This window comes from Oryctolagus cuniculus, chromosome 2 (assembly GCF_964237555.1).
Source record: "Oryctolagus cuniculus chromosome 2, mOryCun1.1, whole genome shotgun sequence".
NCBI lineage: Eukaryota > Metazoa > Chordata > Mammalia > Lagomorpha > Leporidae > Oryctolagus > Oryctolagus cuniculus.
In genome coordinates this window covers 68171121-68199053 of record NC_091433.1, presented here as the reverse complement: position 1 = coordinate 68199053, position 27933 = coordinate 68171121, and the positions used below count along the sequence as shown (strand labels likewise).

The 27933-nt window shown below is 39.8% G+C and overlaps 1 protein-coding gene across 1 annotated transcript; it reads right to left on the bottom strand.

Annotated features, from left to right (window-relative positions):
- Nucleotides 1-52: 52 nt before the first annotated feature.
- KLKB1 (kallikrein B1) lies at nt 53-27887 on the bottom strand. The gene is made up of 15 exons (XM_002709334.5): nt 27750-27887; nt 26703-26761; nt 20878-21040; nt 18597-18703; nt 14701-14860; nt 14154-14263; nt 8286-8445; nt 7051-7160; nt 6732-6894; nt 6528-6640; nt 6199-6367; nt 4187-4362; nt 3164-3259; nt 1450-1589; nt 53-931 (listed from the first exon to the last, which is right to left on the bottom strand). The coding sequence occupies exons 2-15, from the start codon at nt 26758-26760 to the stop codon at nt 767-769; spliced, it is 1890 nt and encodes a 629-aa protein (XP_002709380.2). The 5' UTR covers nt 26761; nt 27750-27887; the 3' UTR covers nt 53-766.
- Between the last annotated feature and the right edge of the window lie 46 nt (nt 27888-27933).

Genomic DNA, 27933 nt, shown 5'->3' with positions numbered 1-27933 from the left:
CCCGAGCAAAACCCAAGCTTCCTGGCTCTTCACCCCAAGTGAAGCAGGCAGATTTGTTTTTCATATTTATTTTCATTTTATTTTAAAAGCAAAGAAAGGGAAAAATCTTCCACCTACTGGTTCGCTCTCCAAATGCCCTCAATAGCCAGGGCTGGGCCAGGCTGAAGCCAGGAGCCTGGAACAGAATCTAGATTGCTCATGAGGTTAGCAGGAAGCTGGATGTCAGAAGCAGAGGAGCTGGGACTGGAATGAGGCACTCCAGTATGGGCTGAGGGTATTGCAAGTGGCGACTTATCTTCCTGTGCCTCAGTGCCCACCCCAGTGGCAGGTTTCCAAGAGCAGGCAGGTGAGACACAGAGAGTTACATCTCTGAGATACATGGAGCTCCAGAAGAAGCACTAAGATTAGAAAGACCCCAGGCTCAGGGCTAGAATCTGGATTCACCTATTTCCAGGTGTGTGTCACACTTTCTCGTCATGCTCTTCTGCCCTTTTATTTCACAATCAGTCGTGGCGATTTCCATCATCCTCTGCTATTAGCTCCCAGTGAGTTGGAGCTGAAAGCATGCCTTGAAAGACAGGGTGCTCAGCAGCCGTGTGGGTATTGTCTTTTCCATGCTATGACAAGGTTGTGAGGTAGACGCGCTCTCCGTGTTTTGCAGACAAGGGCTCCAACACTCAGAATTGGACTTGAACCCAGGTTGTGGAACTAGTGGCGCTCCTTCACTGTGCGGCCTCTCCACACAGCCAGCTGCAGCCTAAATGTCTCAATCCTTTTCCTGCATCTTCTGCAAAATCCAGTCCACATACTCAGCAACTTTGGTGTAGACACCTGGCTGTTCTCTGCGGGCACAGCCTTCACCCCAGCTGGTAATGCCCACCAAAAGCCAGATGTTGTTGTGCTTACAAACCAAGGGACCACCTGAATCTCCCTGTGTCACAATAGGCAGAAAAATAAATTATAGAATGTTATATGACACATGTCATTCAAATAGCTATATTCTTTAAATTCTATAATCAAACTCCACACATCACACACAACACACACACACCGTTTTTGAAGTTCTTCATATATCTCATGCATTGAGCTGCTGGGTGTGATAAAAATGATTTAATAGTGTATGCTTGCATTTTCAGTTTATTCCCTTTTCGATTAGGAAGTAAATTCTACAAGGAAATTTTGACATCATTGTCCTAATAAGTAAGTGTCCTAATAAGTAATGTTCTTATATTTGAGCACAAATGCTACATGCACACAGATTGTGACATATGTACCATAAACCTTACTAGATGTACATTATATACACATCAAACTGGTAAAGTTACTAATAAAATCACTAGATCATTTATCTCTAAATTTTTTAAAAACAACTGAAAGGAAAGATACTATCATAAAATATTTTGAAATACATTATCTCAAGGAGCCTATTGTGTATTATATAATAATTACCTTGCAGGCATCTTTCCCCCCTTCTTTATAGCCAGCACAGACCATCTGTTTGGTTATTGCATGATCTCTATAGCTTTTCTGGCACTCTTCATTTGTTACCAAAGGAATATTTGCCTTCTGTAGAATGTTTTGTATTTCACCTGTGAAATAACCAGCATATAACTTCAGAGGGAGGGAATAAAATAAATATGGAAAGAAGACTGGACTCTTAAAACTACTGGGGTTATGTCTTTGGAGAAAATCAGGCAGTGAGGTTTGGAAGTTTAGAGGTAAACAGAAGGAGAGGGAGAGAGAGAGGGAGAGGGAGAGAGACAGAGAGAGAGAGACAGAGAGAGAGAGAGAGAGAGATAACCCTGTACTGGTCCCTCATATCTTACTATTGTTAAGACAATCCCAGCAATGTAGGCTGACCACACGCTTTGCTTCCAGATTTTCTACAATTCTCTCTTCTTAACAGAAGTTCCCTCAGAAATCCCTTTTTATATTTATTGCCTACAATTCAAAATTCTGGAAGTTCTTACCTCTTTTTTTATTCTATATATTCAAATTAAAATTTATAAATTTCTGGGGGAAAAAAACCCTCTGACAGTGGAGGGTGACTTTATTCTTTGAGTAGATGCAAGTATTTCCATGAAGATCAATTTATTTAGAAATAACTTAATTTTCACCAGTGTTCAGGTGCCCCACTGAATATTTGGTGAGAGGCTTATTTTATTTAAGGTTACTTTTAATTTCTTCCTATCCCAAGGGAAGATTTTTGTTAGTTAAATAAAGAACTAAATCAGAAAAGATGGAGGGAGTTTAGAGAGCTACTCCCCATAGTATCTCTCAGAGACAGAATTTTGGAAAGGAAGTATGGTCCATTTCATGAAAAGTTTAAGGACAATTAAAATATTCCAACTGGGTTTCTTAACCTAGGGTCTATCACAAAAATGTACATGGCCCATGAACATGAATAGGAAAAAGTACACTCTTGTTTTCATTAACCTCCAACTGAAGTCTAATATTCTCTCTAGTTATTAATGTTGGCACCAAACATACTAGTATTAGCAATACCTATGACTTTGCCATCAATCAAGATCCAGATAGCTTCATATCACAATACATTCATGGCAGATAACTGAAAATATCATTTGTGCTCACTATGGTTTCAAAATTATGACAGATATTAGAACACCTATTAAATAATATAGGTGAATAAACAAGCACACATATTACCATATGTCATCTTTTTAAGTAATTTGATAACCTGCAGTACAATTTAACTGGCTTCATATAATCTTATGCGTCTTCTTTAAGCATGCAGAAGCATTGTTAGAGAAGTGGTTCACAAGCTTTATCAGATTGTAGGAGAATTAAGAACTAGGCACAAAAAGAGTTGACACATCTCCTGGTTGTTAACACCAAAGGAGAACATGGTTTTGGGAGACAGGAACACTACTAATACTAAGCATAAGATGAAACTGAGTGGGTTTTTCAGCCCTAAATGATCCAATCTTCGATGTGAAGCCAAACAGATGATCTTTATTATGAAGTATAATGCTCAAGATGTTACCTTACAGATTTTTCGAGGCCCAAGTCAAAATACATCTTCTTTAGGAATCACTGAATAAATATTTGGCAATAAATAAATTGGAAAGACCATGACTTTAGACAGAAACTGGTTCAACTCAAGACTCGCTCTGGGACAAACACTGAAAATGTTGGGCTGTACCTTTCTCCTTCGTGAAGCCCCATCCAGTTACCCAGCAGTTGGTATAAATTGCATTCGTATCATCTTTGGAAGGGAGGCATATTGGTTTTTGGATATCTGAAAGGTAATTTTTAAATTAGAGTTTGGTCAACTAAAGTTATGGATATTAGTCATAAAAAGACATGCTTTCCTTCTCCTGTAGTGCTTTTTCCACAGAGTAGCACCAATAATCTCCCTTCTGCTTTCTTTCTAAGGTCAATGATTCAAGAAAATTTCTCACCATCAGGATTCACATGATATTTGACGTTAAAATTTTCTGAATTTTATCAAAAACCCAGAACCCCAATTTAATGTTCAAAGCATTTAGAAGTTCTTGTGCCTTATTCAAAGTGTGCTACCCCATAGCTAATAGTTGGAGCAGGAGTCTGCACTGTTCCAAGAAGTGCTTTCATTTATTAACTGAATTGTTATCAAACCAATGAGGTAATCATCAGCCCCATTTTACAGGTGAGGAAATTCAAGGTGCAGAGTAAAGTAACTTGCCAAGGTCACAGTCATTATTAGACACAGCAGGCAGGCAGCTCTGTGGAGCCCCACGCCTCCAAGTCAGCCCCCCAAACCATGATGCTCTGGGTTTTCCTGGGCTGCCTTGTGCATCAGGCTCTTCCCCAGCCACACTACGTCGAGAAGTTCATAACCTGGTCTCACTCGCCCTAATATACTTCTTGTATTCCTAAACCCAAGGCAACGCTGGTTCTGTTATTCTTGTCTAATGAAGTCCAGGGGGCATAGGTATTTCCAAAGCCTATTATCTCAATCCTGTATGTGCATTTGTATTCTTCTTTGAAAATTTCTTGCCCCTTAAAGAGAAAAGATTTTGTGTGAAATCCCTGAGTAACTTCACTTCCCCGGTAATCTCAATTTCCCTCAACTGCACCAGCCAGAAAATGAAGATAATCTCTCCAGATGTCCCTTCTCATTCAAACTGGCAGGAAGAACTAATCCAAGACAGCTGTGCAGCTTCCCTTTAAATATGCTACATACCAGTGTCATTCAAAGGAGCCTGAAGTTGTATTAAGGCGATATCATGACCAGTCTCTGAGATTTTATATTTAGGGTGAATAATAATCTCCTTTATTTGTGAGAAAGCGGTTTCTTTTGTAACTTCTGATAGATATAAAATTCCACCATAAATGCGCCAAATCTCTGGAAAGGGAAGCCTAGGAAAGAAAAATCAATGCCTGTTTGAAACTGGAAGGACTGTCCTCTGGTACTGTCCCTTTTCTCTTTCACGTTCCTTTTCCACAAAGCACTGGCAAAGAAATACTACATATGCCATGTATTTTCCTAGTTAATTTCTCCTCCTGGCAATTTGTCATCACCAACAGCAGCAATACTAAATCTCTGAAGACTTGAAATATTGAGCAATGTGCATTTCTGCAACTATATCATGTTTGCTTCAGGTAAAAATACAAGACTGCTGTTGCCCAATTCTGAGAAAAGCAGCAATGGGGAGAGAGTCAGACAATTTATAATGGGAAAGTCAACCTAAATTCACAAAATCTGAAAGGAATTGCTTTCACTGAATTCAGAGCTATCAAGTCAGACCGATCTTACACAACCCCTTCAACTAGAGCAAATTGGGAGGACTTTTGTGTTGTCTAAAATATATTTGTATTTTAGAAAGTATGAAAAATTTAAATTCACATTCAAAAGAATATATACAAAGCAAACCTAAAATTATCATCTAAAAATAAAGTCTTTGAAAAGATCCGGAAATGTTCATTAGTTTCAGCTGAGTGTGCAAGTCAAGCTTGCCCAGGTTACGGAGGAGCAGAATGGAGCCATCAGTGCAAGGTGGTCTTCTTGCATTTAAATCACAGTGTTTCCACGTCTATTGTGTCTTCTAAATCACAACACTAAGCCTGAAAGGGCAAAAATTCCTAGTTCCAAATTGGGATGCATTTAGTAACAAAGAAACTTATTATTTCCCATTTCTGGGCCTTTTCCTTCAAGACAACTTCATTCCCTTAGCAAAGCCATATACTCCCAGGTGGCAACGTGCTCTGTCCACCTGTGCCTCTGACTCTGCTGTATTTGGGAGGCAATATCTTCAATCCTGGTACCTGGCAACCTGAGCCCTCCCCTTTGATAAAGAAGGGATGAATTTTCCTCAAACAAAAATACCTTGATTCATATTTATTTTTGAGAGATTAAAATGTCTTTCACTATCTCTTGTATTTATTCATATTTTTTGTCCGTTTTGACTTTTCTTATTGAATGAAGTAATCATGGTGTATACTTTGGAATGCTTTTTATGTTCTGGATATAGTGCTATACATTTTAAATTTGTCATTTAACCCTTTCAGTAACCTAACAAATAGGCACCATAGAAATGTGTCATCTTTTATAAGGGACTTGAGCATCCTCAAATTTTGGTATCCTCAGGGATGTTGGATTCTAAAGGACTACTATGTTATTAATCAAAAGACCACTATTTTATTACTCAATTATCCAGGGTTGTATTTCTAATAAGTGGCAAAGCTGTGACTCATGCTCTGTCCTACTATAAAGTTTAAGTCTTTTAAAACTTCAGAATTCTTTATGTACTATTTGCTTGATAAAAGAAATATTACATCAAATTATATACATTGAAATGTGCATAGCAATATGCTATCACTCTTATTTTGTATTATTATTACTGAGTACATTTGTTAATCAAAGTGCAGAAAATAAAATTTCTTTTGGTCTGAAAAACAAGTCTGTGAAAAATGCATTTAGGGAGAGGTGAGTAGAAGCAGCAGCAGCTGGGCATTTTGTTAGTCTCTTTAGACAAATGATCCGCCTGGAGTCAGTCCCACCAAAAGGCCTCACTCTGTTCTAATGGGTCAAATGAGTCAGTTCCCTGATCCTTGTAGCTTTTAAATAATTTAAACACCATCCTTCTTGAAAATGTCTTGTATGAGAAGAGAATAACTCTCCATTAATAAAGTCACATGATGATGGAGAAACTCCTTCAAAATGAAAAGGCAAAATAAGCTGCGTCCACAACTCACCCATCAAAGCAATGAGCTGCAGTTAGGACCCACTGGTGACCGATGATAGACCCTCCACACACGTGGCTCTGAGCCGCCAGCTTCACCTGCAGGCTCACCTGCCAGGGCCACTCTCCCCTCGAAGAGTTGCTTCCTCCCACGATGCGTGCGTTTATTTTTGTGGTGCAAACTACAAAGAAAGCATTGAAGCTAATGGTTGGAATTAGAAGTCAACAAGAATCCCCTTCCATCAAAGAAAACAGAATATATGAGTCCACTATGAAAGACTAAGCAAGCTCTCCAAGCAACACAGACAGTTACAGTTCAATGAAAAAGTGCGGTTTACTTACCGGAGCCATTCTCAGTTTTACACAGTCTCAAAGAGTAACCGGAGCTCTTTTGTGTCCCATGGGTAATGCTAGTTGGTGAACCATCCAAAGACAGTCTTAAGGAACACTTACACCTAGAAAAAATGGACTGCATGTACGTCAAGCCTTCACGGAAGGGAAGGGCACTCAAGAAAACTGCCGATTGTCAAGGAAACATCCCCTTACTTCTCTCCCTTACAGTCTTCTGGGAGTAGAGAGTAGGTGAAGAACTGACAGCGGATTGTCTTTGTACAAGTCTCTTGGCAAAGGGTCACTCCTTTAACAAAGGTCACATTCAATTCTTCTCCTCCAAAGTCGACTCCAGAGTAAATTTTGAAATGGCAGGGTTCTGTGCCAGTTATAAATGTAAAAAGATAAAGAATGAGAAAAGCAATAAATCCTAGTCACTCAAGTTGCTGGTACCTTGAGGACTGTTTCATCACTGTTACTTCCTAAAAAATCATAAAAATTGTCACTTTAATGTAATATTATTGAGTCACCTTACCAGGCAACGTTTTTTTGCAGGTTAAAAGGCTATAACCAGATATCGTGTTTTCTTGAGGAGTAGGGAAACTCGGTGTACCGCTTTCAGAAGTCTTAAGGAAGCACGCATTTCTATTTAAAAAAAAAAAAAAGAAAGAAACAACAGAAGAGAAACTGAATTACAGGCACTAGGCAAATAGAAAAGCAGCTCCCATTTTAAAAAAAAGCAACTCTGCAAAGTTTATTCTCCTGAGATACTCTCTTCAAAGTAATTTGACTACAGAACTCTAACAAATTAAAGGGATTAAATGTAAATCAAGCCACATCTCCTTCTGGTGAAAATTAATATGTACAGATAACCTGAAGGGAGGACAGTGGTAAAATTCTGCCTTCTAATTAGAAATGCAGCACACAAAATAGATCAAAGAATGAATTCTGGGAATTTATGCTGCTGATGTGATTATATAGCTATATCCTATTCTCTTAGCCCTACACTGTGTGTAAAGAAAGGCGTGGGTTATCTGTGGATAAAGAGGTTGAATGAGAACCTTGATCATTTTCAACAGAGCTCTCATTTCTGAAATATGGAGCCATTAGAGCTCCCACACTGAGGACGTATTGCCAGCGAGTGGGTTTTACTTCAAGCTAATAATAAACATTGAGATCAGTAAGAAAAGCATCAGATCTGTTTTTCCTCATGGCGGTTGTTTCATTGATGTGTTTGTAAGAGAAGGTGGGTAGAAAAGCCTGCTAATCTCCTAATTGATCTGCACCTGGCAGATTAGTACCTACTCAAACTGGAGAATTGTGTGTTTTGAGGGAAATGAAAAAAAAATCCTTTTTCAAACTTGAGATACAAAAGTGTTGAAAGAACAGCAGCAGGGGCTGCCACTCTGGCTTAGTGGGTAAAGCTGCTGCCTGAGTGCCGGCATCCCATATAAACCAGTTCAAGTCCCAGCTGCTCCACTTCCCATCCAGCTCTCTGCTATGGCCTGGGAAAGCAGTAGAAGATGGCCCAAGTCCTTGGGCCCCTGCACCTGTGTGGGAGACTAAGAAGAAGCTCCTGGCTCCTGGCTTGGGATAGGTGCAGGTCTGGCCATTGCAGCCATCTGGGGAGTGAACCAGCAGATGAAAGACCTCTCTCTCTCTCTCTCTCTCTCTCTCTCTCTGCCTCTCTGTAACTCTGCCTTTCAAATAAATAAATAAATCTTAAAAAAAAGAAAAGAACAGCAGCAGACACCACACATTCATACTCACCTTTGCGATTCTGTATCCCATTCATTTGTGTAGAACGTAAAGAAGAGGCAGTTGGAATGATAGGTGCAAATGGTGCGACAGACAAAAGCGTCTGGAGTGAGAACTCTGGCGACATCCACGTCTGAGAATGCGAGATGCTGGAAAAGGTTCATGTGGCATCCTGTGAACTCACAGAGGGAAGATGTTCCTCAATGACAGAAAGCTCAAGTTGCTTATACTTTGCCATCATCAACTAAAGAAATCAGAAATATTGATTACTCACGGCACTAGACATTCTGAGTGAAACAATGTCATTTCAAATATTCCCAAACTTGCTGTTTGCCATTTAGGAAAAACCACAATTGGCCTCACTAATAAGATCTCAACAATAAGATCAAATCCCTAGGCTAGAGAAATAGTATTGGTCAACTATATTCTCCACAAATGCAAAGTGTTTCTGTTACTCAGCATATGTTCTTGTTTATTTTATCCTGACCCTAAATTGGGTCATGTATTTTATCCTGACCCTAAATTGGGCCAAAGAAACATGAGATTTTATGCTGTATTTCCCTAAGTATTATGAAAAAGATCTTAATAAAAAGAGATTAGCAAAAATACTTGGCAGCTGAACAAAAGTCACATTTATGCACTGAAATAAGAATAGGAAAGAATCCACTTTTCTCCTTAAATAAGCATATTTCTCTTGTTTAGACTGTTGAGAAACAATTATCTTATTTTTTTATTCTGTTCTTGCTTTTTTTTTCTTTCATTCTGCTTCTGTTTTTTTTTCTCAGACCAAACAGAAAAGGGAGGAGGAATGGGGATGGAAAGTAGGTGAGAGGGTGGGAGCGATGGGAAGAATTACTATGTACCTAATGTTGTATTTATGAGATACATACAAATAAAAAAAGCATATTTCCTATTTTTCTTCAGTTTTATTATGTACTCAGTTTACTCAATTTAACAATAGAAATTTCATTAAAATTATGGAACCTTAAAGAATGATGACAGCAATTATGGGAAGTAAAAAACCATCATAATTTAAATAAATGTAGTTGAGTCAAGAGATATCATATCTCATAATACCTTAATATGGTAGACTAGGAAATTAGATCTCAACTAATTAAAGGAAAAAATAAAGCACAGAGGTTGTCTTTTAGCTTAGTTATTGGGGTGCCGGTTGGGGGGTCCACATCCCATATCTAAGAATCTAGTTTTGATGCCCAGCTCTGGCCCCTGAGTCCAGGTCCTGCTAATGCAGACCCTGAGAGACAACAGTGATGGTTTAGGTCAGGCCTGGATTGAGTTCCCAGCTCCCAACTTCAGCATGGCCTACGCCTGGCAACTGCAGGCATTTTTGGGAAGTGAGCCATTAGATAGGATACCCTTGTCCCACGCTCTGCCTCTCAAATAAAATAAATAAATAAGTAAACTGTTGAAAACATCATAGATTATTAAAGCTGGAAGAGAACTTACGTCTACCCCAACCTGCAATTGCACCTTCACCAGCAGGAAGTAAAGGCTAAGGCAAACTTATATAGAGGCTGCCTATCAAAGGCATGCCATACCACCCACACAGAGCCCTTTGGAAACTTGGAAAGGCTGAGAAACTCACTGTTTCTGGGCATTTAAGAAAATGGAGCTGGTGCTGTGGCACAGCAGACTAAGCCACAGCCTGTGACACCGGCATCTTATCTGGACACCAGTTCCAGTCTCCACTGCTCCACTTCAAATCCAGCTCCCTGTTAATGTGCCTGGGAAAACAGTGGAAGATGGCCCAAGTCCTTGGGCCCCAGCACCCATGTTGGAGACTCAGAAGAAACTCCATGTTCCTGGCATCAGTCTAGCCCAGCACTAGCCATTACAACCATATTGGAAGTGAATCAGTGGATGGAAGAGTCTCTCTCTCTCTCTGTGTGTGTGTGTGTGTGTGTGTGTGAGAGAGAGAGAGAGAGAGAGAGACTGTGACTTTCAGTTAAATAGATCTTAAAAAAAATTAAAAAATGAAGAAAAATTTCAAATGCATAAATAATACTTTACCTTAGAAATTATTTAAGGAAAAAAAAAACAAAGGTAAGCAGAAGGAAGGAAATAATAAAAATTATAGTGAAAAGAAATGAGATAGTGCAAAAAAATCTGCAAAACCAAAAGTTGTTTATTTGAAAAGATCAACAATATGGACAAACTTACCTAAACTGACCAAGAAGAAAATAGACAAGGAATCAATTATAAAAATGAGTATTGGAAGAGAGAAGTTTACTACCAACCCTTACAGAAATAACATGGATTATAAGAAAATACTATGCCAACAACTTAGATAACCTTAAATAATGGACAAATTCCTAGAAACACAAATGATTGAAACTGACAAAATATGAAGCAGAAAATCTGAATAGACACATTAAAGGTAAAGGAATGGAATTACTAATCAGAAAACTTCCCACAAAGAAACGCCTAGGTTCAGATAACTTTGCTACTGAATTCTACTAAATATGTAAAAACTCAATTCCAGTACCTCATAAGCTCTCTCAAAAATAAAGAATTTTTCCCAAGTTACTCTATAAAGCCAGTGTCACCTTAATACAAATATAGACAAAAACACTACAAAGAAACTATATAATATCTCCTACTATTTGATATTGACTCAATATCATTAAAAAAAATGCTAGCAAATGAAAGCCAGAACCTTAAGGAAACATACACCATGACTTTGTGGGGGCTAGGCAACGAATGCAAAATTGTATCACCATAAAAAAATCCGTGTAATATCATTAAGATAAAGAGGGAAGAACACTCAATCATTGTAATAGGTGCAGAAAGAAATTAAGAAAAATCCCCCTATATTTTCATAATAAAAGAATAAAAGGGACTATCCTAAATATAATAATAATAATCTATGGAAAACCCACAGTTATCATAGATAATCGTGGAGGACTGGATGCCTTTTTCATAAGATCAGGAATAAGACAAGATGTCTCAAAACTTAAACATTATACTGGAGAGTCTAGACAGGGCAATTATAGAAGAAAAAGAAATTGGCCGGTGCCGCGGCTCACTAGGCTAAATAGCATCCCGGATTCTAGTTCTGGTTGGGGTGCCGGATTCTGTCCTGGTTGCTCCTCTTCCAGTCCAGCTCTCTGCTGTGGCCCAGGAGTGCAGTAGAGGATGGCCCAGGTCCTTGGGCCCTGCACCCGCATGGGTGACCAGGAGGAAGCACCCGGATCCTGGATTCAGATCAGCGCAGCGCACCGGCCGCGGCGCATGGGCCGTGGCGGCCACTTGGGGAAGAACCCACGGAAAAAGGAAGACCTTTCTCTCTGTCTCTTTCTCTCACTGTCTAACTCTGCCTGTCAAAAAAAAAAAAAAAAAAAAAAAAAGAAATCCAGATTGGAATAGAAGAAGTAAAATCATTTCTAGTCACAGATGGCATACTCTTGTACATAGAAAAGTTGTACACAAAAAATATTAGCCCTAATAAACGAGTTCAGTAGAGAGCTGCAGGATTACAAGATCCATACAAATATAAATTTTTTATCCACACACAAGAAATGAACAATCCTAAAATTAAAATCATAATATAAATCCATATACAATCATAGCAAAAAGTATAAAATTCATGGGAGTATATTTAACAATAAAATTACAAACCTCATTCTCAAAACCATAAAGCACCATTGAAAAAAATTATAAAAGATCTAAATAAATAGAAGACTCATCTTCATGGACTAGAAAAGTTAATATTGTTATTATGGCAAACGCCCCCAAATGATCCAGATTCAGTGCCTGCCTAATCAAAATCCTAGTCAGGAGTGGGCATTTGGCCTGGTGGTAAAGATGCTTGTGTGCCGGATTGGAGTGCCTGGATTTGACCCCTGGCTCTGCTCTTACGCCAGCATCCTGCTACTGCAAGCCTGGGAGGCAGCAGCAATGATTCAAATGATTGGGTTCCTCCACCTGTGTGGGAAATCTGGACTGAGTTCCTGGCTTCTGGCCCAGTCCTGGCCATTAAGGACATTTGGGGAGTATACCAGCAGGTGACTGCTCTGTCTCTTTGCTTCTCAAATATATATCTTAAAAGCCCAGCTATCATTTTTTTTTTTCAGAAATAAACATGCTTCCTAAAATTCTTCTGGAAAGGCAAAAAAAAAAAAAAAATCCAGCAATGTCATATCCGTTTTGAAAAAGTACAAAGGATTTTCAATTTTGAGAAGTACTAAGCACAAAACATCAATGAATGGTGATGACTACAAATCATGTCCGACTTAGAAATTTTGTCTGACGAGTTAGAATCAGAGACACAGTTGCTATAGATTTAGGAGGCATTTGGCCTTTAGGTGTTCCCTGAGGAATATGGAAATCATACCCAGTGAAAAGCCATGCCCTTAGGATCGCTAGCCATTTCCTGAAATATCCAGCATTTTTATCACTCTGTAAGGCCGTTTAATTAGATTGAAGCAATATGAGGATTCATTGCATTTCAACAAGAAAGCAAGCACAGAGCAGTTGGAGATTAGACTGTGGACAACAGCTATGAAGGGCCTGAGGCAGAGCACAAGCTGTCAATTCCTCAGGGAGAGCGCAACAGTGCTGTATGCAGGCTGGAAAGCATGTGAACAGAGTCCTTCCTCCTGTAGACCATACCTTCCGAAGCTCTCCCAGGCAGAATATGAATATTAAAATTAAATTATCAGTAAATCTGAACCAAAAAAGCAGGCACACACCGTGGAGGGGTCCAGGGAAGAAAGACAAATAGGAAGAGATGCATTGTTGCCAACTTCCGAGTCTTCACAGAGAGGCCCTGGCCCAGCAACCAATACAGGGTTCGGCACAGAGCCAGCACTCAGTCCTGTGCAGAACTGATCCCCGACTTACAATGACTCTGTTAATGATTTTTCAACTTCATGACGATACAAAAGTGATGTGCATTCAATAGAAACCATGCTTCAAATTTTGATCTTTCCCTGAGCTAGTGATAGATGGTATGATATTCTACCACTATACTGGGTAGCACAATGAACTACAGCACCCAGACAGCCCTGCAAGCACAATGGGAAACCACCAACACTCTACAGGGTGCTGTGTGTTAGGCTAGTGTGTTCAGTAGGTTGGTGTATTAAACATAATTTTGACCTACAGTGTTTTTGACTTACAACAGGTTTTTTGGAATATAACCTGTCTTATGTTGGGGAGCAGCTGTACCCTGATATGCTAAGTAATGGGAAATTTTATAGCAGTTTTCTGGATGATTCAATGGAAATGACCTATACTCGTATATCTGAAACCGTAAGGTTTTATTGATTCATCACAGGATCATTCTCTAGAAATGGACACCATCATGAAATGTCCTTATAGTTTTCTCCACAATATCACTATATTAGTTTCCGATTACTGCTGTAATAGGAGTATGATTGCCAACTTAGTGACTTAAATAAACAACACAAATTTACTGTCTTACAGTTCTAGAAATCACAAGCCTGCAAATGGTCTAATGAAGACGTCAGCAGATATCTGTTACTTTGGGAGCCTGTAAAGGAGAACCTGTCTCCTTGCTCTGTTCAACTGCTGGAGGCCCCTACATTCCTTGGATTGCGGATCCTTTCCCCATCTTCCAGGTCAGTGGTGCAACATCTTCAAATCTCTCTGTGTCTGACTCTGACTCTTCTGCCTCCCTCTTTCTCTTATAAGATTCTCTGTGACTACATTGGGCTGTCCAGATAATCCAGGACAGTCGCCCCATCTGAAAGTCCTTAATGTAATCACATCTGCGAAGACCCATTTTCCAAGTAAAGTAGCACATTCACGGATCCCAGTGACTAGCATCTGGACATCTCTTGGGGGCTCTTATTCTGCTCACTGGAATCGCAGATTGAAAAATAGTCACATAATTACCACTTTCCGAAAGCGCACAGGGCTTCAGTGAGAATCCAGACACCACATTCTCCAGCAACTTTATACTGCTGGGCGTTCCCGTTGCGCTTTTCTTTAGAATGCAATTGTTCCTGAAGGAGAAGAAAAGAGGTTACTTTGCTTCCTAAATTTTGGGATGCATGCAACAGTCCAGGTAATAGTCAGCAAAGAAATGATTCATGGGCAGTAGAAAACAAACAAGGCAATCAGAACAATGTCATTGATAAAGAGTGGGTTAAGGATTTACATTCTTAATCCAGTAGATATCAGCCTTCCACACAGAGAACATTAGGGTGAGAATGGAGTGGAAGACCTTATTTTACATCACTAATACCTCATTCCACAAGAACAGCCTATCTGTAGACCAAATGGAACTTACTCGCTTTAGAAAAAATGACACTAGTAGTAGGAAATAAATAAAGAAAGTGGTCATTAAAAGCCTTCAGCTGAAAAAATAAATGAAGTCATGCAGAATACAATTAAATCTTAAAAGCATCATCATAAACAGCAAACGCTGAATTTTACTTACAGGTGTTCTGCATTATAAAATGTTTGTGTGGCATATGTGAAAAATTGACAGTGAATATTGTCAGTGCATTGTTTCTGACACTCCTCAACACTTTGAACCTTAGATATATTAAAATTGGTTCCTCTCATATCAATTCCTTCGTAAGTGGCTCGGTGGCAAGCTGTACAAATGAAGGACATAGAGAAAATTAATTTCTTTTCTGGAGGTAGATCAACTACTATTTGAGTTGGCTAATTTTTTTTTAAAGATTTATTTATTTATTTGAAAGGAAGTTACAGAGAGGCAGAGACAGAGAGAGAGAGAGAGGTCTTCCATCCACTGGTTCACTACTCAATTGGCCACAACGGCTATAGCTGAACCAATCTGAAGCCAGGAGCCAGGAGCTTCTTCCAGGTCTCCCACACAGGTGCAGGGGCCCAAGGAATTGGCCATATTCTACTGCTTTCCCAGGCCATAACAGAGAGCTGGACAGGAAGTGGAGCAGGCGGGACTCGAACCTGCACCCACATGGGATGCTGACCGCCACAGCGCTGGCCCCAGTGTTGGCTAATTTTGAATGATAACATCCCATATTTGACAACTACTCTATTAAACAGGAGATTTAAATATTATATTACTTAATTATCAAACTCTACTTGAAATAAACAAAGCCAAATGTGATTTTATTTTCCCCCAGGAATAGCAGAATTTGAACGGAGTTACTTTGCTTCCTGAAAGGCAAGGTGCATGAAGCAAAACGGGTAATACTTCACACTGAAATTGTTAGTGGGTGTTGGAAAGTGAACAAGGCAATAATAGCAAGGACCCTGATAGTGTGTGCCAGGGCCCTGTGTTATATCCCTTTAACCTCTTACACTGAATGCAGGAGCTTCTTTATCTTTGTTCCTTATTTTTCTGTTTTGAATTCCTGATTGTGAATTGCATCTGTAATCCTTGCCATTGAGAGCTCTGTGTTGGATCATGATAGTATGTGGAGACTTCTTATATATGTATGATGAAACATTACCATTTCTTTTTTTTTTTTTTTTTTTTTTTTTTTTTTTTTTTTTGACAGGCAGAGTGGACAGTGAGAGAGAGAGACAGAGAGAAAGGTCTTCCTTTGCCGTTGGTTCACCCTCCAATATCCGCCGCGGCCGGCGCACCGCGCTGATCCGATGGCAGGAGCCAGGAGCCAGGTGCTTTTCCTGGTCTCCCATGGGGTGCAGGGCCCAAGCACCTGGGCCATCCTCCACTGCACTCCCTGGCCACAGCAGAGAGCTGGCCTGGAAGAGGGGCAACCGGGACAGAATCCAGCGCCCCGACCGGGACTAGAACCCGGTATGCCGGCGCCGCTAGGTGGATTAGCCTAGTGAGCCGCGACGCCGGCCAACATTACCATTTCTGATTGAATTTTTGTTAAATTTCATTTAAGCTCCTTTTAATTGAAAAAAGTTCTTAATTTCTTATTCATTTTTATTTATTTGGAAGGCATAGAGACAGATGAACATAGTTATTCCATCTGCTGGTTCACTCCATAAATACCTGCTGGGCTAGACTAGGCTGAATCCATGAGCTGGAAACTCCATCCTGGCCTTGCACATGAATGGCAGGGAACCAAGTACTTGAGCTATCACCTACTGCCTTCCAAAATGCACCTTGGCAGGAAGAAGGAGCAAGAAGCAGAGCCAGGACTTGAACCACAGCTCTCCAATACAGGACGCAGGCATCCCAAATGGCATCTTAACTGCTGCACCTAACACCCACCCATAGACATTTATGTAAATAGTATATTTTAACAGACAATGAGAAAAATTAGATTTATTTTTAAAAGTCTCAGATTTATTAGCTAAACTGTTGCTTAAATAAACAGTATAACCAGCAGTATGAACCAATAACCTAATATATGTAAGTTTCCCTACTCCTAGGAAATATGGTTGAAGTCATAAAACTAAATTCAGTGGTAAAAAAAGACAGAAATTAGACCAATTATCAGGCAAACAATATATTGAAGTGATCATGGGGGTGGATTATCCCCAGTCATTCATGTGCAGAGGGATTTGCTGGTTATAGTAATGAAATCTAATTTTGTTGCACATGGGAAAAAAGAAAAGCTAGGCTAAGAGTTGTGATAGAATACTTACAAACAAAGTTTTCTTTGTGGTTACTTTACGGTTATCTGAAAGCCATACATCTACCTGTAAATGTTTTTTAATTAAAATTGATCCCGAGTTTAAACACTTTATGTACCTGAGAGCAATTTTTCACTTCAAGATATCTGGGGAGAGTTAAAAAGGAACATTAAAACCAGACACAGTAAGACTCAGTTTTGGAATAAACTAACAATAGCTATGGAGTACTGAGAAAGGCACAACTACTCTTTTTCCCTTAATTTTTCTATCAGAAGGAATAATTGCAAAAAATAGTTAATTGAATAATTTATACAAAATAAATTAATCTATAAATTTGAGCTCATAAAACGAAAAATGCATTCCATTTCAGGTAAGCTATTGTATTGTCTTTGCTAGGTCAGGATTATGATTAAGACTTTGCACCTTTTTGTTAACTGATTAAAACACAGATGTCAGGGGCTGGCATTGTGGCACGGCGGGTTATGTGGTTGCCTGCAGTGCCAGCATCCCATATCAGAGCTCCAGTTCAAGTCCCAGCTGCTCCACTTCTGATCCCAGCTCCCTGCTAATGTGCCTGGAAAAGCAGCAGAAAATGGTCCAAGTTCTTGGGTCCCTGCTATCCATGTGGGAGATCAGGATGGGGCTCCTGACTCCTGATTGTTCCTGGCACAGCCCCTGCCATTGTAGCCATTTGGGGAGGAACCAGCAGATGGAAGATCTCTTTCTCTCTCCCTCTCTGTCACTCTGCCTTTCAAATAAATAAATCTTAAAACACACGCAAAGTGCAATGACTATGTGTGTGTGTGTTGAGGGGATGGTGGTAATGGGAAAGGAAAGGGAATTGAAATTAACTTATAAAGTTAATATAATATGGATAATTTAGTAATGATATATAATTTCAGCATTTTTTAAAAGATTCCACCAACCTATCAGTTGAGAAAATATTTTCAGCACTTTTCACATTCTGATAAGTTCTAGTCATGTTAGAGAAATAGCTCCTCTATCTTAAATTTATTACTATACTATTAGAAATTGTTTCCCAAGCACCAATAGCAACAAGTATCAAATTAAAGTTCTCCATCATCCTAGTCCTGAAAATTTCTTCTAGGAAGTATTATTCCTTGCAAGATGTACAGAATCTAGTCCCTTAACCTGGGCTTAAGGGCATACAATAAAATTTCCTAAATCCTTTGTCAACAGTACAATTGACAATTGGGGCCAAAAATTCTTTGCAATGGAACTCTACCCTGTGTCTTGTAAGAAGGTTTGAGGCATCTCTGGCCTCACTCCACAGGATGCCAGTAGCAGCTCCCCAGTTGTGACAAACAAATGTGTCTCCAGACTCTACCATGTGCCCCTGGGAGATAAGTCAGGACAAATTCACTTCTGGTTGAAAATGACTGGTGTCAAAATTGTCAATGGTGAAATGAAACTGGAAGTGAAGCTGGGAGAGGGATAGAGATGTTCTCTCTGTTTTCTTAAGGATTCTTACCTAGAATGAAAGGGGAGATTATTTCTTGGATATTTATTCACTTTCTACAAATCTTACACTGTAGTGGTAACCTCATTAACAATACAAGTTCATTGAGCATGTGTGTGCTTATTGATAAAGACACCAGGATTGTCAGGATGAATAGGTCCCCTCTTTGATGTCCATTTTACTGCCATAACTCTGTTGTCTTTCTGAGTGCTCCTTTCCAAAGTCCATGGCAGTTCAGGCTCTGAGTGAAAGATGTTCTCCGATGGAGCCATTACGAACTCAAATTCAGGAGGAAATCCATATCTTACCATTTATTTGATGGCCACATTGCTTTAAGGAATGTCCAGAAATTGCATTTGTCTGATGCACTCTTGGCAAGGTTCCTGTAACACTGTCTTTCAAGAAGCAGCCAAACCTGTTTTAAAAAGTAGCTCCACTTAGGAAGTAGAATAATAAACATGCATTAAGAAAATGTCTAGCATTTTCTGTACACTAATACAAATCAGGGAATAAGGAAAATATACCGTTGCTCTGATACTTGCTGGAGGGACCATTTTTAAAGGAAATTCCATAACATCTAATGGCCCCTGTGATAGCTCACCTGAGCATTGATTTTCTTCATACTCATCGATTTTTAAGTACAAAAAGCTAATTAAAGAGTCAGTGATACTTCTTGTGTTCCTAAACTTTGGAGAAGTTATGTTCCCAACAGGTGAGTGTTTTAGTAAATACTTTATATTTGCTTAAAAATTATGTCAGTCATAAAAGTTGAATCTTTGAACGGTGTTCACCTTGCTTATTAATTCCTTATAGTCTATGCTTAATGGAAGGCTTATTTTTGTTTTTAATGTTATTCTTACTGTTATTTTCATTATTTATAAGAAGTGTAGACTCTAACTCAACTTTTAATGAGGATACTCATATACAGTCTGCGTTTTCTCTACAAGTTTAATATGTAAGATCAGAGAATAATCATCCAATTTCTAGTTTTTAAACACAAAGTGAGTGACCCTGATTTATGGATACAGAAAGGGAACAATAAAAAATTCATTCTGAATATTGATCAAAATGAAAGAAAATTAAGGTGAATTGTGGCTGCATCTTCATTACCTAACAAGATTTTTAATTGCCAGCTATTTTTAAAATACTCATACTTTTCCAAATGACAAGCCAACTGTACATATTCACAAGCATACAAACTCCCATAGATACATGCATACAACACAAGTACTATGGGTGCCCAAACTGGCTTACCTAGGCACCATTCAGAATTAGCGTATCCCAAGGCTGCAATTTCTGTATCTTACTAATTCTATTCACAACAAAATCCTTGTCTAAATTTATATTTTCTTAAGGCTGTACCATCCATAACGATAATATACACTGGACAGTTAAGTGCATTTTCTTATTCAGGTGAAATATTCATCTGTTGTTAGACTCTTTCTTGAGACAGTGATGATTTTCAGCCATTTTTCTTGAAGACTTAGAAGTTGGTTAGCTTCTGAGATGGTGTTTGGTTTAGCAGTTAAGACACTGCTTTTGGCACCTGCATCTCCTATTCAAGTTCTTAGGTTTGAATCCCAATTCTACTTCCAATCCAACTTCATGCTATTGGACCCCGTGGGAAGCAGCAGGTAATGGCCCAGGTACTTTGGTCCCTGCCACACATGTGCAAGACCTCTAATGAGTTCTAGGTTCTTGGCTTCTGCCTAACTCAGCCCTGGCCACTGTGGGCATCTGTAGTGAATCAGTGGATAGAAGATACTCTCTCTTTCTGCCTTTCAAAACAAATACATCGATTAATTTTTAAAAAGGAAAATCCGGCGCCGCGGCTCACTAGGCTAATCCTCTTCCTGTGGCGCCAGCACCCCAGGTTCTAGTCCCGGTCGGGGCACCAGATTCTGTCCCGGTTGCTCCTCTTCCAGTCCAGCTCTCTGCTGTGGCCCGGGAGTGCAGTGGAGGATGGCCCAAGTGCTTGGACCCTGCACCCCATGGGAGACCAGGAGAAGCACCTTGCTCCTGGCTTCGGATCGGCACAGCACCGGCCACAGAGCACCAGCCATACCAATGGAAAAAGGAAAACCTTTCTCTCTGTCTCTCTCTCTCTCATGGTCTGACTCTGCCTGTCAAAAAAACAAAAAAAAAAGGAAAATGCAAATGACTAGCCTCTTACACTTTAGCATGGCTGAGGAATGTCCTGCCAGCAGGCTATACAAGGCCCACACAATCATTTGGTCTGGCCTTGCCTAGGCAACTGCAGGTGAGATTCAAAATTCAATACATCTATGGCAGACTAACTTTTAGGTTGATAATCTTATATGGCCCACGAATGATGTTATAAGTATCCAAATGGTCTTTGGCAGAACAAAGGTTCCCCAACCCTGGATGAAGGTATGCAAGCCAAAGAGACTATGGATCAGTAGATCTGGCATGTGGCCTAGGAACCTGCATTTGTGGGAATCTAGGGGATTCTGATGAAACTGATCCTTGAACCCCATTTGAGAAACAGCCCTGTGATTTGCTACACCTTTTTGCACACAACTGACACCATTATGAGAAACTATTGGCTTCACCAATATCAGCTTTTACCTTTTCTGGGCATCATTGGTTGAACTTGCTGGAAGAAAACTGAAGAACAAACACCTGGGGTGGAAGGTGCACATCATCTGACAGTGTTGGGCATTCGGGCTGTACATGGAAGTCACATCCCCACCTCTGAAGAAGGCATTCTTGTATAGTTGAGTCAGACACCCTATGATGGAATCATTGAAAAATTAATTTGGAATGAGTGCAAATAATCTTAATAGAAATGCCTCTGTAGTCTTAACCTTCTCATTTCTTCTGCTGATGACTTAAAGAGCTTTACAATGTGACTCCAATTATAGAGGCTGAATAAAATATAATGAGGAAACTATTTGAACAATGTATAATATTATTGAATACTTTTGGTGCTTCTGTATAAAACACTTGGTTCATTTTCATTAAGTCATACAATAATTTGCACATGAATTACCCGCATTAAAAACGCAAACCTCGCTTGATTTTCTCCCATTGCCTAACGTGCTATGAAAATATCCTGCCTTAAAAACAATGATATTTGGTCTATTATCAGAAAATTTTCATAACAAAAATATTTCTAGTATCTCACCACTTAAGCTTGAGGTAGGTTTATTACATACATTTAACTGTTTTTTATTTTGTTTTATTTTTTATTTTATTTTATTTGGAAGTCAGAGTTACACAGAGAGAGAAAGAGAGGCAGAGAGAGAAAGAGAGAGAGATATTCCATCCGCTGCTTCACTCCCCAAATGGCCACAATAGCCAGAGCTGTGCCTATCTGAAGCCAGGAGCCATGAGCTTCTTCTGGGTCTCCCACACAGGTGCAGGGGCCCAAGGACTCGGACCATCTTTCACTGCTTTCCCAGGCGATAGCAGAGAGCTAGATGGGAAGTGGAGCAGCTGGGACTTGAACCAGCACCCATATAGGATGCCAGCACTGCAGGTGGTGGCTTTACCCGCTACACCACAGAGGCAACCCCTGTTTCTTATTTTAAAAAGAAGTTAAGTAACTAAATCTCAGAATGGATTGACTTGCCCGAGATCCGCACAGCTGATGAATGACCTGGGACATAAAGCCAGCACTTCTGATTTCCAGTCATTTCCCCCTTTCTATGACGCAATGTTAAATATGGATCCTCATCTCAGTTCAAGTCAAGAAAATGGACAGTTATTGCATATTTACTTCTTTTTACAAGCTCATTTGCATAGATGGTGTAAGCAAATGCATGCATAGACAAAATTGAAAATAAATTTAGAATTATTTGCTGATTGGAATTAATCACAGCTCCAAAGAACCCTTGAAACTCACCTATTATTAGAAAATTAAGTGTCTGGCTTTAGTAGGTAATTTAGGTTTACCATGAAAGACATTATTTCAAAGTCCACTTAATAAGCCTTCCAGCTCAGGTAGCATGTTTGTTTTAGTCAACGGTCTGCTAACCACAAAATATTCCAGTGACACACTTGTTTATCCCTTGGGACAGTAGGCACTCGTTTAAGTAGTATGTATTTTTTAATTTCCTTCAGAGATTGTGCAGCTTAGACAACATATATTTCATTAAGCACTGAAGACGAACATTTTCTTTGCTTCTCTGGGGGTTCTGACCCTGAACTCCATTACAAAAACTCAACAAGATTGCTACTCTTTCGCCCAGAAGTGTAGCTAAAATGACTACCTCTTTAGGTAGCATTTATATTCAGAAAGAGCACAGATCTCTTCAGATGGAAACTTCTGCGAATACAAACTCTCAAGTGTCTATACCTAGATTTCATAGATGCAGAAAACACTGAGTAATTGGTCCAGTGGCAACAGTAGTTATAAAGAGCCCATTTTTAGACAATGGATTTTTTTTGTCATTCATAAGTATCAAGATTCTTCCTGCCCATGCCAGTGCACATGCAGGGACACAAGAATGCCAGTGCCATTCTGTGATCCAGCCTTTGTGAACTGCCATGTGAGTCAGACAGTGAAAGGGAAGTACATCAGCTTCTTAGCTTAATGGAAGCAAAGTTATATTAGATGTTCTCACTTGACCTCCTAAGTTGGTAATGTCAATGATGGCAGTGATAGTCTAGTTTGTGTTATTTTTAGAGAGTGCATAAAGCACTGTTACATGTTAAATCATAAAACCCATGGCTTGCAAAGCTATCACATGGGCCTCCATGCCCATGCACTTTGGGCAAGTTATTCAACCTTCTTTGTAAAAATTACACAAGCAGTAAGGAGAAGAAAATCAAGGGCTGGTATTGCAGTGTCCTGGGTTAAGCTGCCATTTGCATCAGCATTCTATGTCGGAGTGCCAGCCTGAGTCCCAGCTGCTCTACTTTGAATCCAGCTTCCTGCTAATGTGTCTGGGAAGGTAGTAGATGGCCTAATTACATGGTTTCCAGCCACCCATGTGGGAGACTAGGATGGAATTCCTGGATGCTGGTTTTGGCCTGGCCTAGACCTGGTCGTTGCAGGCAGTTGGTGAGTGAAATGGCAGATGGATTATTTCTGTTTGTCTTTCTACCTCTGTCACTCTTTCAAATTAATTAATTAATTAAAATTAATCTTTAAGAAAATAAGGAGAATAAAATCACTATAATTTTTAAAGAAAAAAGAATCTAAGCGGTGAGAAATCTTATATACACAAATAGGTATAGAAGAAACTTTATTATTATAGTGACACTAAATTTTTAAACTCTTTCTCTGAACTGTCAAAAATCACATAATGATCCAATACTAAGAGTTCTGTCAACTCTATACTACAATAGGTCTCTTCCAACTTTGTTGAAAGTAAATAATTAGAAACAAAACAACTTAGTTAACAAATATGAAGAGATAAATTATAAAAGAAATATAAGTGACTAGTATGTATATAAGATATAGTAAGAATCACAAATGCAGGAGCCAGTACTGTGGTGTAGTGGGTAAAGCCATCATCTGCAGTGCCTGCATCTCACACGGGTGCTGGTTCAAGTCCCAGCTGCTTCAGTTCTGATCCACCTCTCTGCTTACAGTCTGGGGAAGCAGCAGAAGATGGTGCAAGTGCTTGGACCCCTGCACCCATATGGGAGAGCTAGACTGGAGCCCAGCTCTGACCATTGCAGCCATTTGGGGAGTGAGCCAGCAGATGGAAGACCTCTCTTGCTGCCTCAGCCTCTGCCTCTCTGTAACTCTGCCTTTCAAATAAATAAATAAATCTTAAAAAAAAAAAAAAAGAATCAAAAATACAGGTGATTTAATGCAACTAAATGCCATTTTTTCCACAAAATCAGTAAAAAAGCCTAAATCATGTAGTGACTTTGGTTATAAATGATAGAAAATGCAATTCAGAATTGCTTTAGTACAAATGGAATTTACTGATACAGAAACCAAAAATGTGATAGTGGTTTTGGCTTCAGGAATAACTGAACATTGTGATCAATCGATAGCATCAGTTTACAATTTTCTCCATCCGTTTGTTCTGTTGCCTGGTGTTGCCATTGGTATCAGGTTCCACAAAGTAGCAAGATAGTACCAGCAGTCAGGCCTTTGCAATCTCTTATATTTCAAGTCAATTTGGGGGTGGGGAAGAAAACTTGAGTCTTATTTCCGGAGTCTAAGCAAAAGCCTGATTGTAAGATTTTGGCTCTCATTGGGCCCTTAAACCAGCATGATGTGTAAACTTCCTGCTTTGAGTCTGACTGGGTCACAGGCTCCATCATCAGATGCCACATCACCAGAATTACATGGATGAAAACTGGGAGACAGCAGATCCTCAAAAATAAGTAAGGATCATATCTCTGGGTAGGTGAATATATGCAAGGCCAGGAAGTAGCATTAGCTCTTAGAGCTGACCCATGTAGGATAAATGAGCACTCTCATAGACTGACAGAAAAGTTCAAGTAGGAAAACTTCCTGGAAAATAATTTCATTATGTATGTCACAAAACCTTCCAAACCATTCACATCTATGTATTTAGTATTTTCACTTCTGAAATCATTCTACAGAAATAATTGAATATGTGTGCAAAAATGCACATACCAAGTTATCATTAAAAAGTAAGAGCAAAAACTCTAAAAAATATAATGCATATTTATTCACATTAAAAGATGGTTGTAAATGGAAATCATTTCCAATTAAGTATCTGTAGTTAACAGCTTTGTAAAATTTATAAATAAATCCATGTAGAAAAATATCTAAGACCAAAGAAATCTGAAGGACTAAACAGATGATTTAATTATTTATTTCAAAGTCCACAGGACAAAGAGAGAGGGAGAGACAGAGACATCTTCCATCTGTCAGTTCACTTCCCCAAATGGCCACAGTGGCAGGGGCTTGGCCAGTAGCTGGAGCTTTATCTGGGTCTCCCACTTGTGTGGCAGGGACCCAAATCCTTGGGTCATCTTCCACTACCTTTCCCAGGCCATTAGCAGGGAGCTGGGTAGGAAGTGGAGCAGCCGGGACATGGACCAGTGCCCATATGGGATGCTGGCATTGCAGGCAGTGGCTTTATCTGCTATGCCACAGCACCAGCCTACTAAACAGACGACTTTTAACAGTGTCTGTTTCTACATTTTAGGACTGCCTGTGATATATACTTCTCCATTTCTTCTTATTTACTCCTCTGATTTTCCTAGAATGATTTATTTGGAGAGAAGAGGAAAAACCTGAAGTGACCATGGGCCATAGCATCTCTTTCCCAGTCTTGAATGGATTTGTCAATAGTATTGATGGTGGCTCAGATAGGTAATTGGGTTTGAGGGAACAGATGGAGGGGCGTAGTGATTTGGGTGGGGTGGAAGACAAGCTCTTTCCTGGAGGAATTTTATTTCTTTACAAATGTAAACCTTACACACAGGTGTTGTGTTTTTCCTTAGTCATATATCTGAGAGGTGAGTAGAGAACCATTGTGGTGTAGACATCTGAAGTTGACATGATTCAGAATCCACCACTAGGGCTGCCACTGTGGTGCAGCAGATTCGGCTGCTGCCCGTGATTCTGGCACCCAACGTGGGCTCCAGTTGGAGGCCCAGCCGCTTCCCATCCAGCTGCCTGCTAACACACTGGGAAAGCAGCAGAACATGGCGTCAGTGCTTGAGCTCCTGCCACCGCAGGGGAGGTCCTGATGATGTTCCAGGCTCCTGGCATCTGCCTGGCCCAGCCCTGGCTGTGACAGCCATCTGGGATGTGAACTAGCAGATGGAAGATCAAGCTCATTCTTTCCACCCCCATCTCTGTAACTCTGCTTTTCAAATAAAAATAAGTAAGTTTTTAAAAAATCCATCCCCAGTAGTAGCACAGAGAAAACTCCACTCTACAATGGTTAATGAAAAACAGTGAATCATTCTAATTCTCTGAAAATTAATGGAGTGAATAGAGAAAGAAACAAGATGAAAGCCTGCTATTGCAAATGATTCACATTTAACTACTCAGAAAAATGGTCTGCTAAGTTAAAGTTAAACTAGGTACTTTGATTTCTGAAATGGTTCCCTAGGAGAGTGAAAAAATCCATAACATGTACCTATCAGATACTTCGATTGCATCCTGACACCACCAAATGCCTAGCGTTCTTTAGAATTCTCAGGCAAAGTTTGTTTCTTAACATTGATGATATAAATAGAGGGCTGATTATTTTGAAATCTGCTTTGTAGAAAGTTGTGTCCAAACAGACATTTCTGTTTTCATGTGCCCTGAGACCTCATCACTCCTGGGCTCCCCCCGACTCTGCCGTGTGTTTCCAGGGCAATACATCTAGCAAGTGGTCCTTGCCACAAGACGTTGAAAGGATACTTGTCCTGAACAATCTTGGAAGCTTTCTCCAGGGGTGGTGTTTCTTGCTTCTCCTCCCCAATCCCTTCATTTTGTGCCTTGTAAATAATCCACTTACCACAGGAAACTGTAGTAAACAGGCAAACGAAATAAGCTGCCTGCCTGAATGGAATCATCCTAAAAAAGAAAACAATGCATATGTAACTGTGCTGACTTTAGAACATATTTAAAATGTATTTAATATGACCCTTAAGTTACCGTGACATAGATTTTTCTCATAAATGTCTGAATTACAAATCAAAGCATACAATCACCACTATAAAGAAAAGGGGGAAGGCTGGTACATTTTTGTGTCTAGGGACTTGGAAAATGTATTATTTCCAAGAAACAAATTAAGACCACTAGAGGACTATGGTTTTTATTGTTTATTTGCCACATCTATTGCTAGTAATCTTGGAGCGGTAATTGGGAGAGAAGAATTAAACAGCTATGAAACGTCCTGACTTAAGAAAAAGAAAATCATTATAAATAATGGTAATAACACACCTGTCCCAGCCGGCGCCGCGGCTCACTAGGCTAATCCTCCACCTTGCGGCGCCGGCACACCAGGTTCTAATCCCGGTCGGGGCACCAGATTCTATCCCGGTTGCCCCTCTTCCAGGCCAGCTCTCTGCTGTGGCCAGGGAGTGCAGTGGAGGATGGCCCAAGTACTTGGGCCCTGCACCCCATGGGAGACCAGGAGAAGCACCTGGCTCCTGCCATCGGATCAGTGCGGTGCGCCGGCCACAGCGCACCGGCCACGGGGGCCATTGGAGGGTGAACCAATGGCAAAGGAAGACCTTTCTCTCTGTCTCTCTCTCTCACTGTCCACTCTGCCTGTCAAACACACACACACACACACACACACACACACACCTGTCCCTAATCCCACAAACCTCTGAAAATACTCAAGCCCACTTAAAAATTTTAAACCAATCACATATTATCTTTGATCTAAAAGTATTTCACATTTAAACATTCCCATGTACAAGAATACCATTTCCTTCTAGACTTTCTAAATACCCAGGAAAATGGAGCATAAGCTGATAGCTTCTTCTTAAAGTAAAAACTATACCTTAAAAACCCCCACTTTATTTGGAAGCTGAGAATGATAGAAATTTGCTACCTGAAAGCACAATTGCTTCTGTGGTTCTGGAGAAGAGGGAGTCTCTTGTCACTTAAAAATGAGCAGTTCTCAAGCCCTCCTAATGTGGCATTGCAGGCACTATTTACTTGTCTCCAATATTGACTTTAGGTTTCTGCCAACAGTTTCGGCTTTCTGTCCTGTCAACATATTCCATGATCATCCT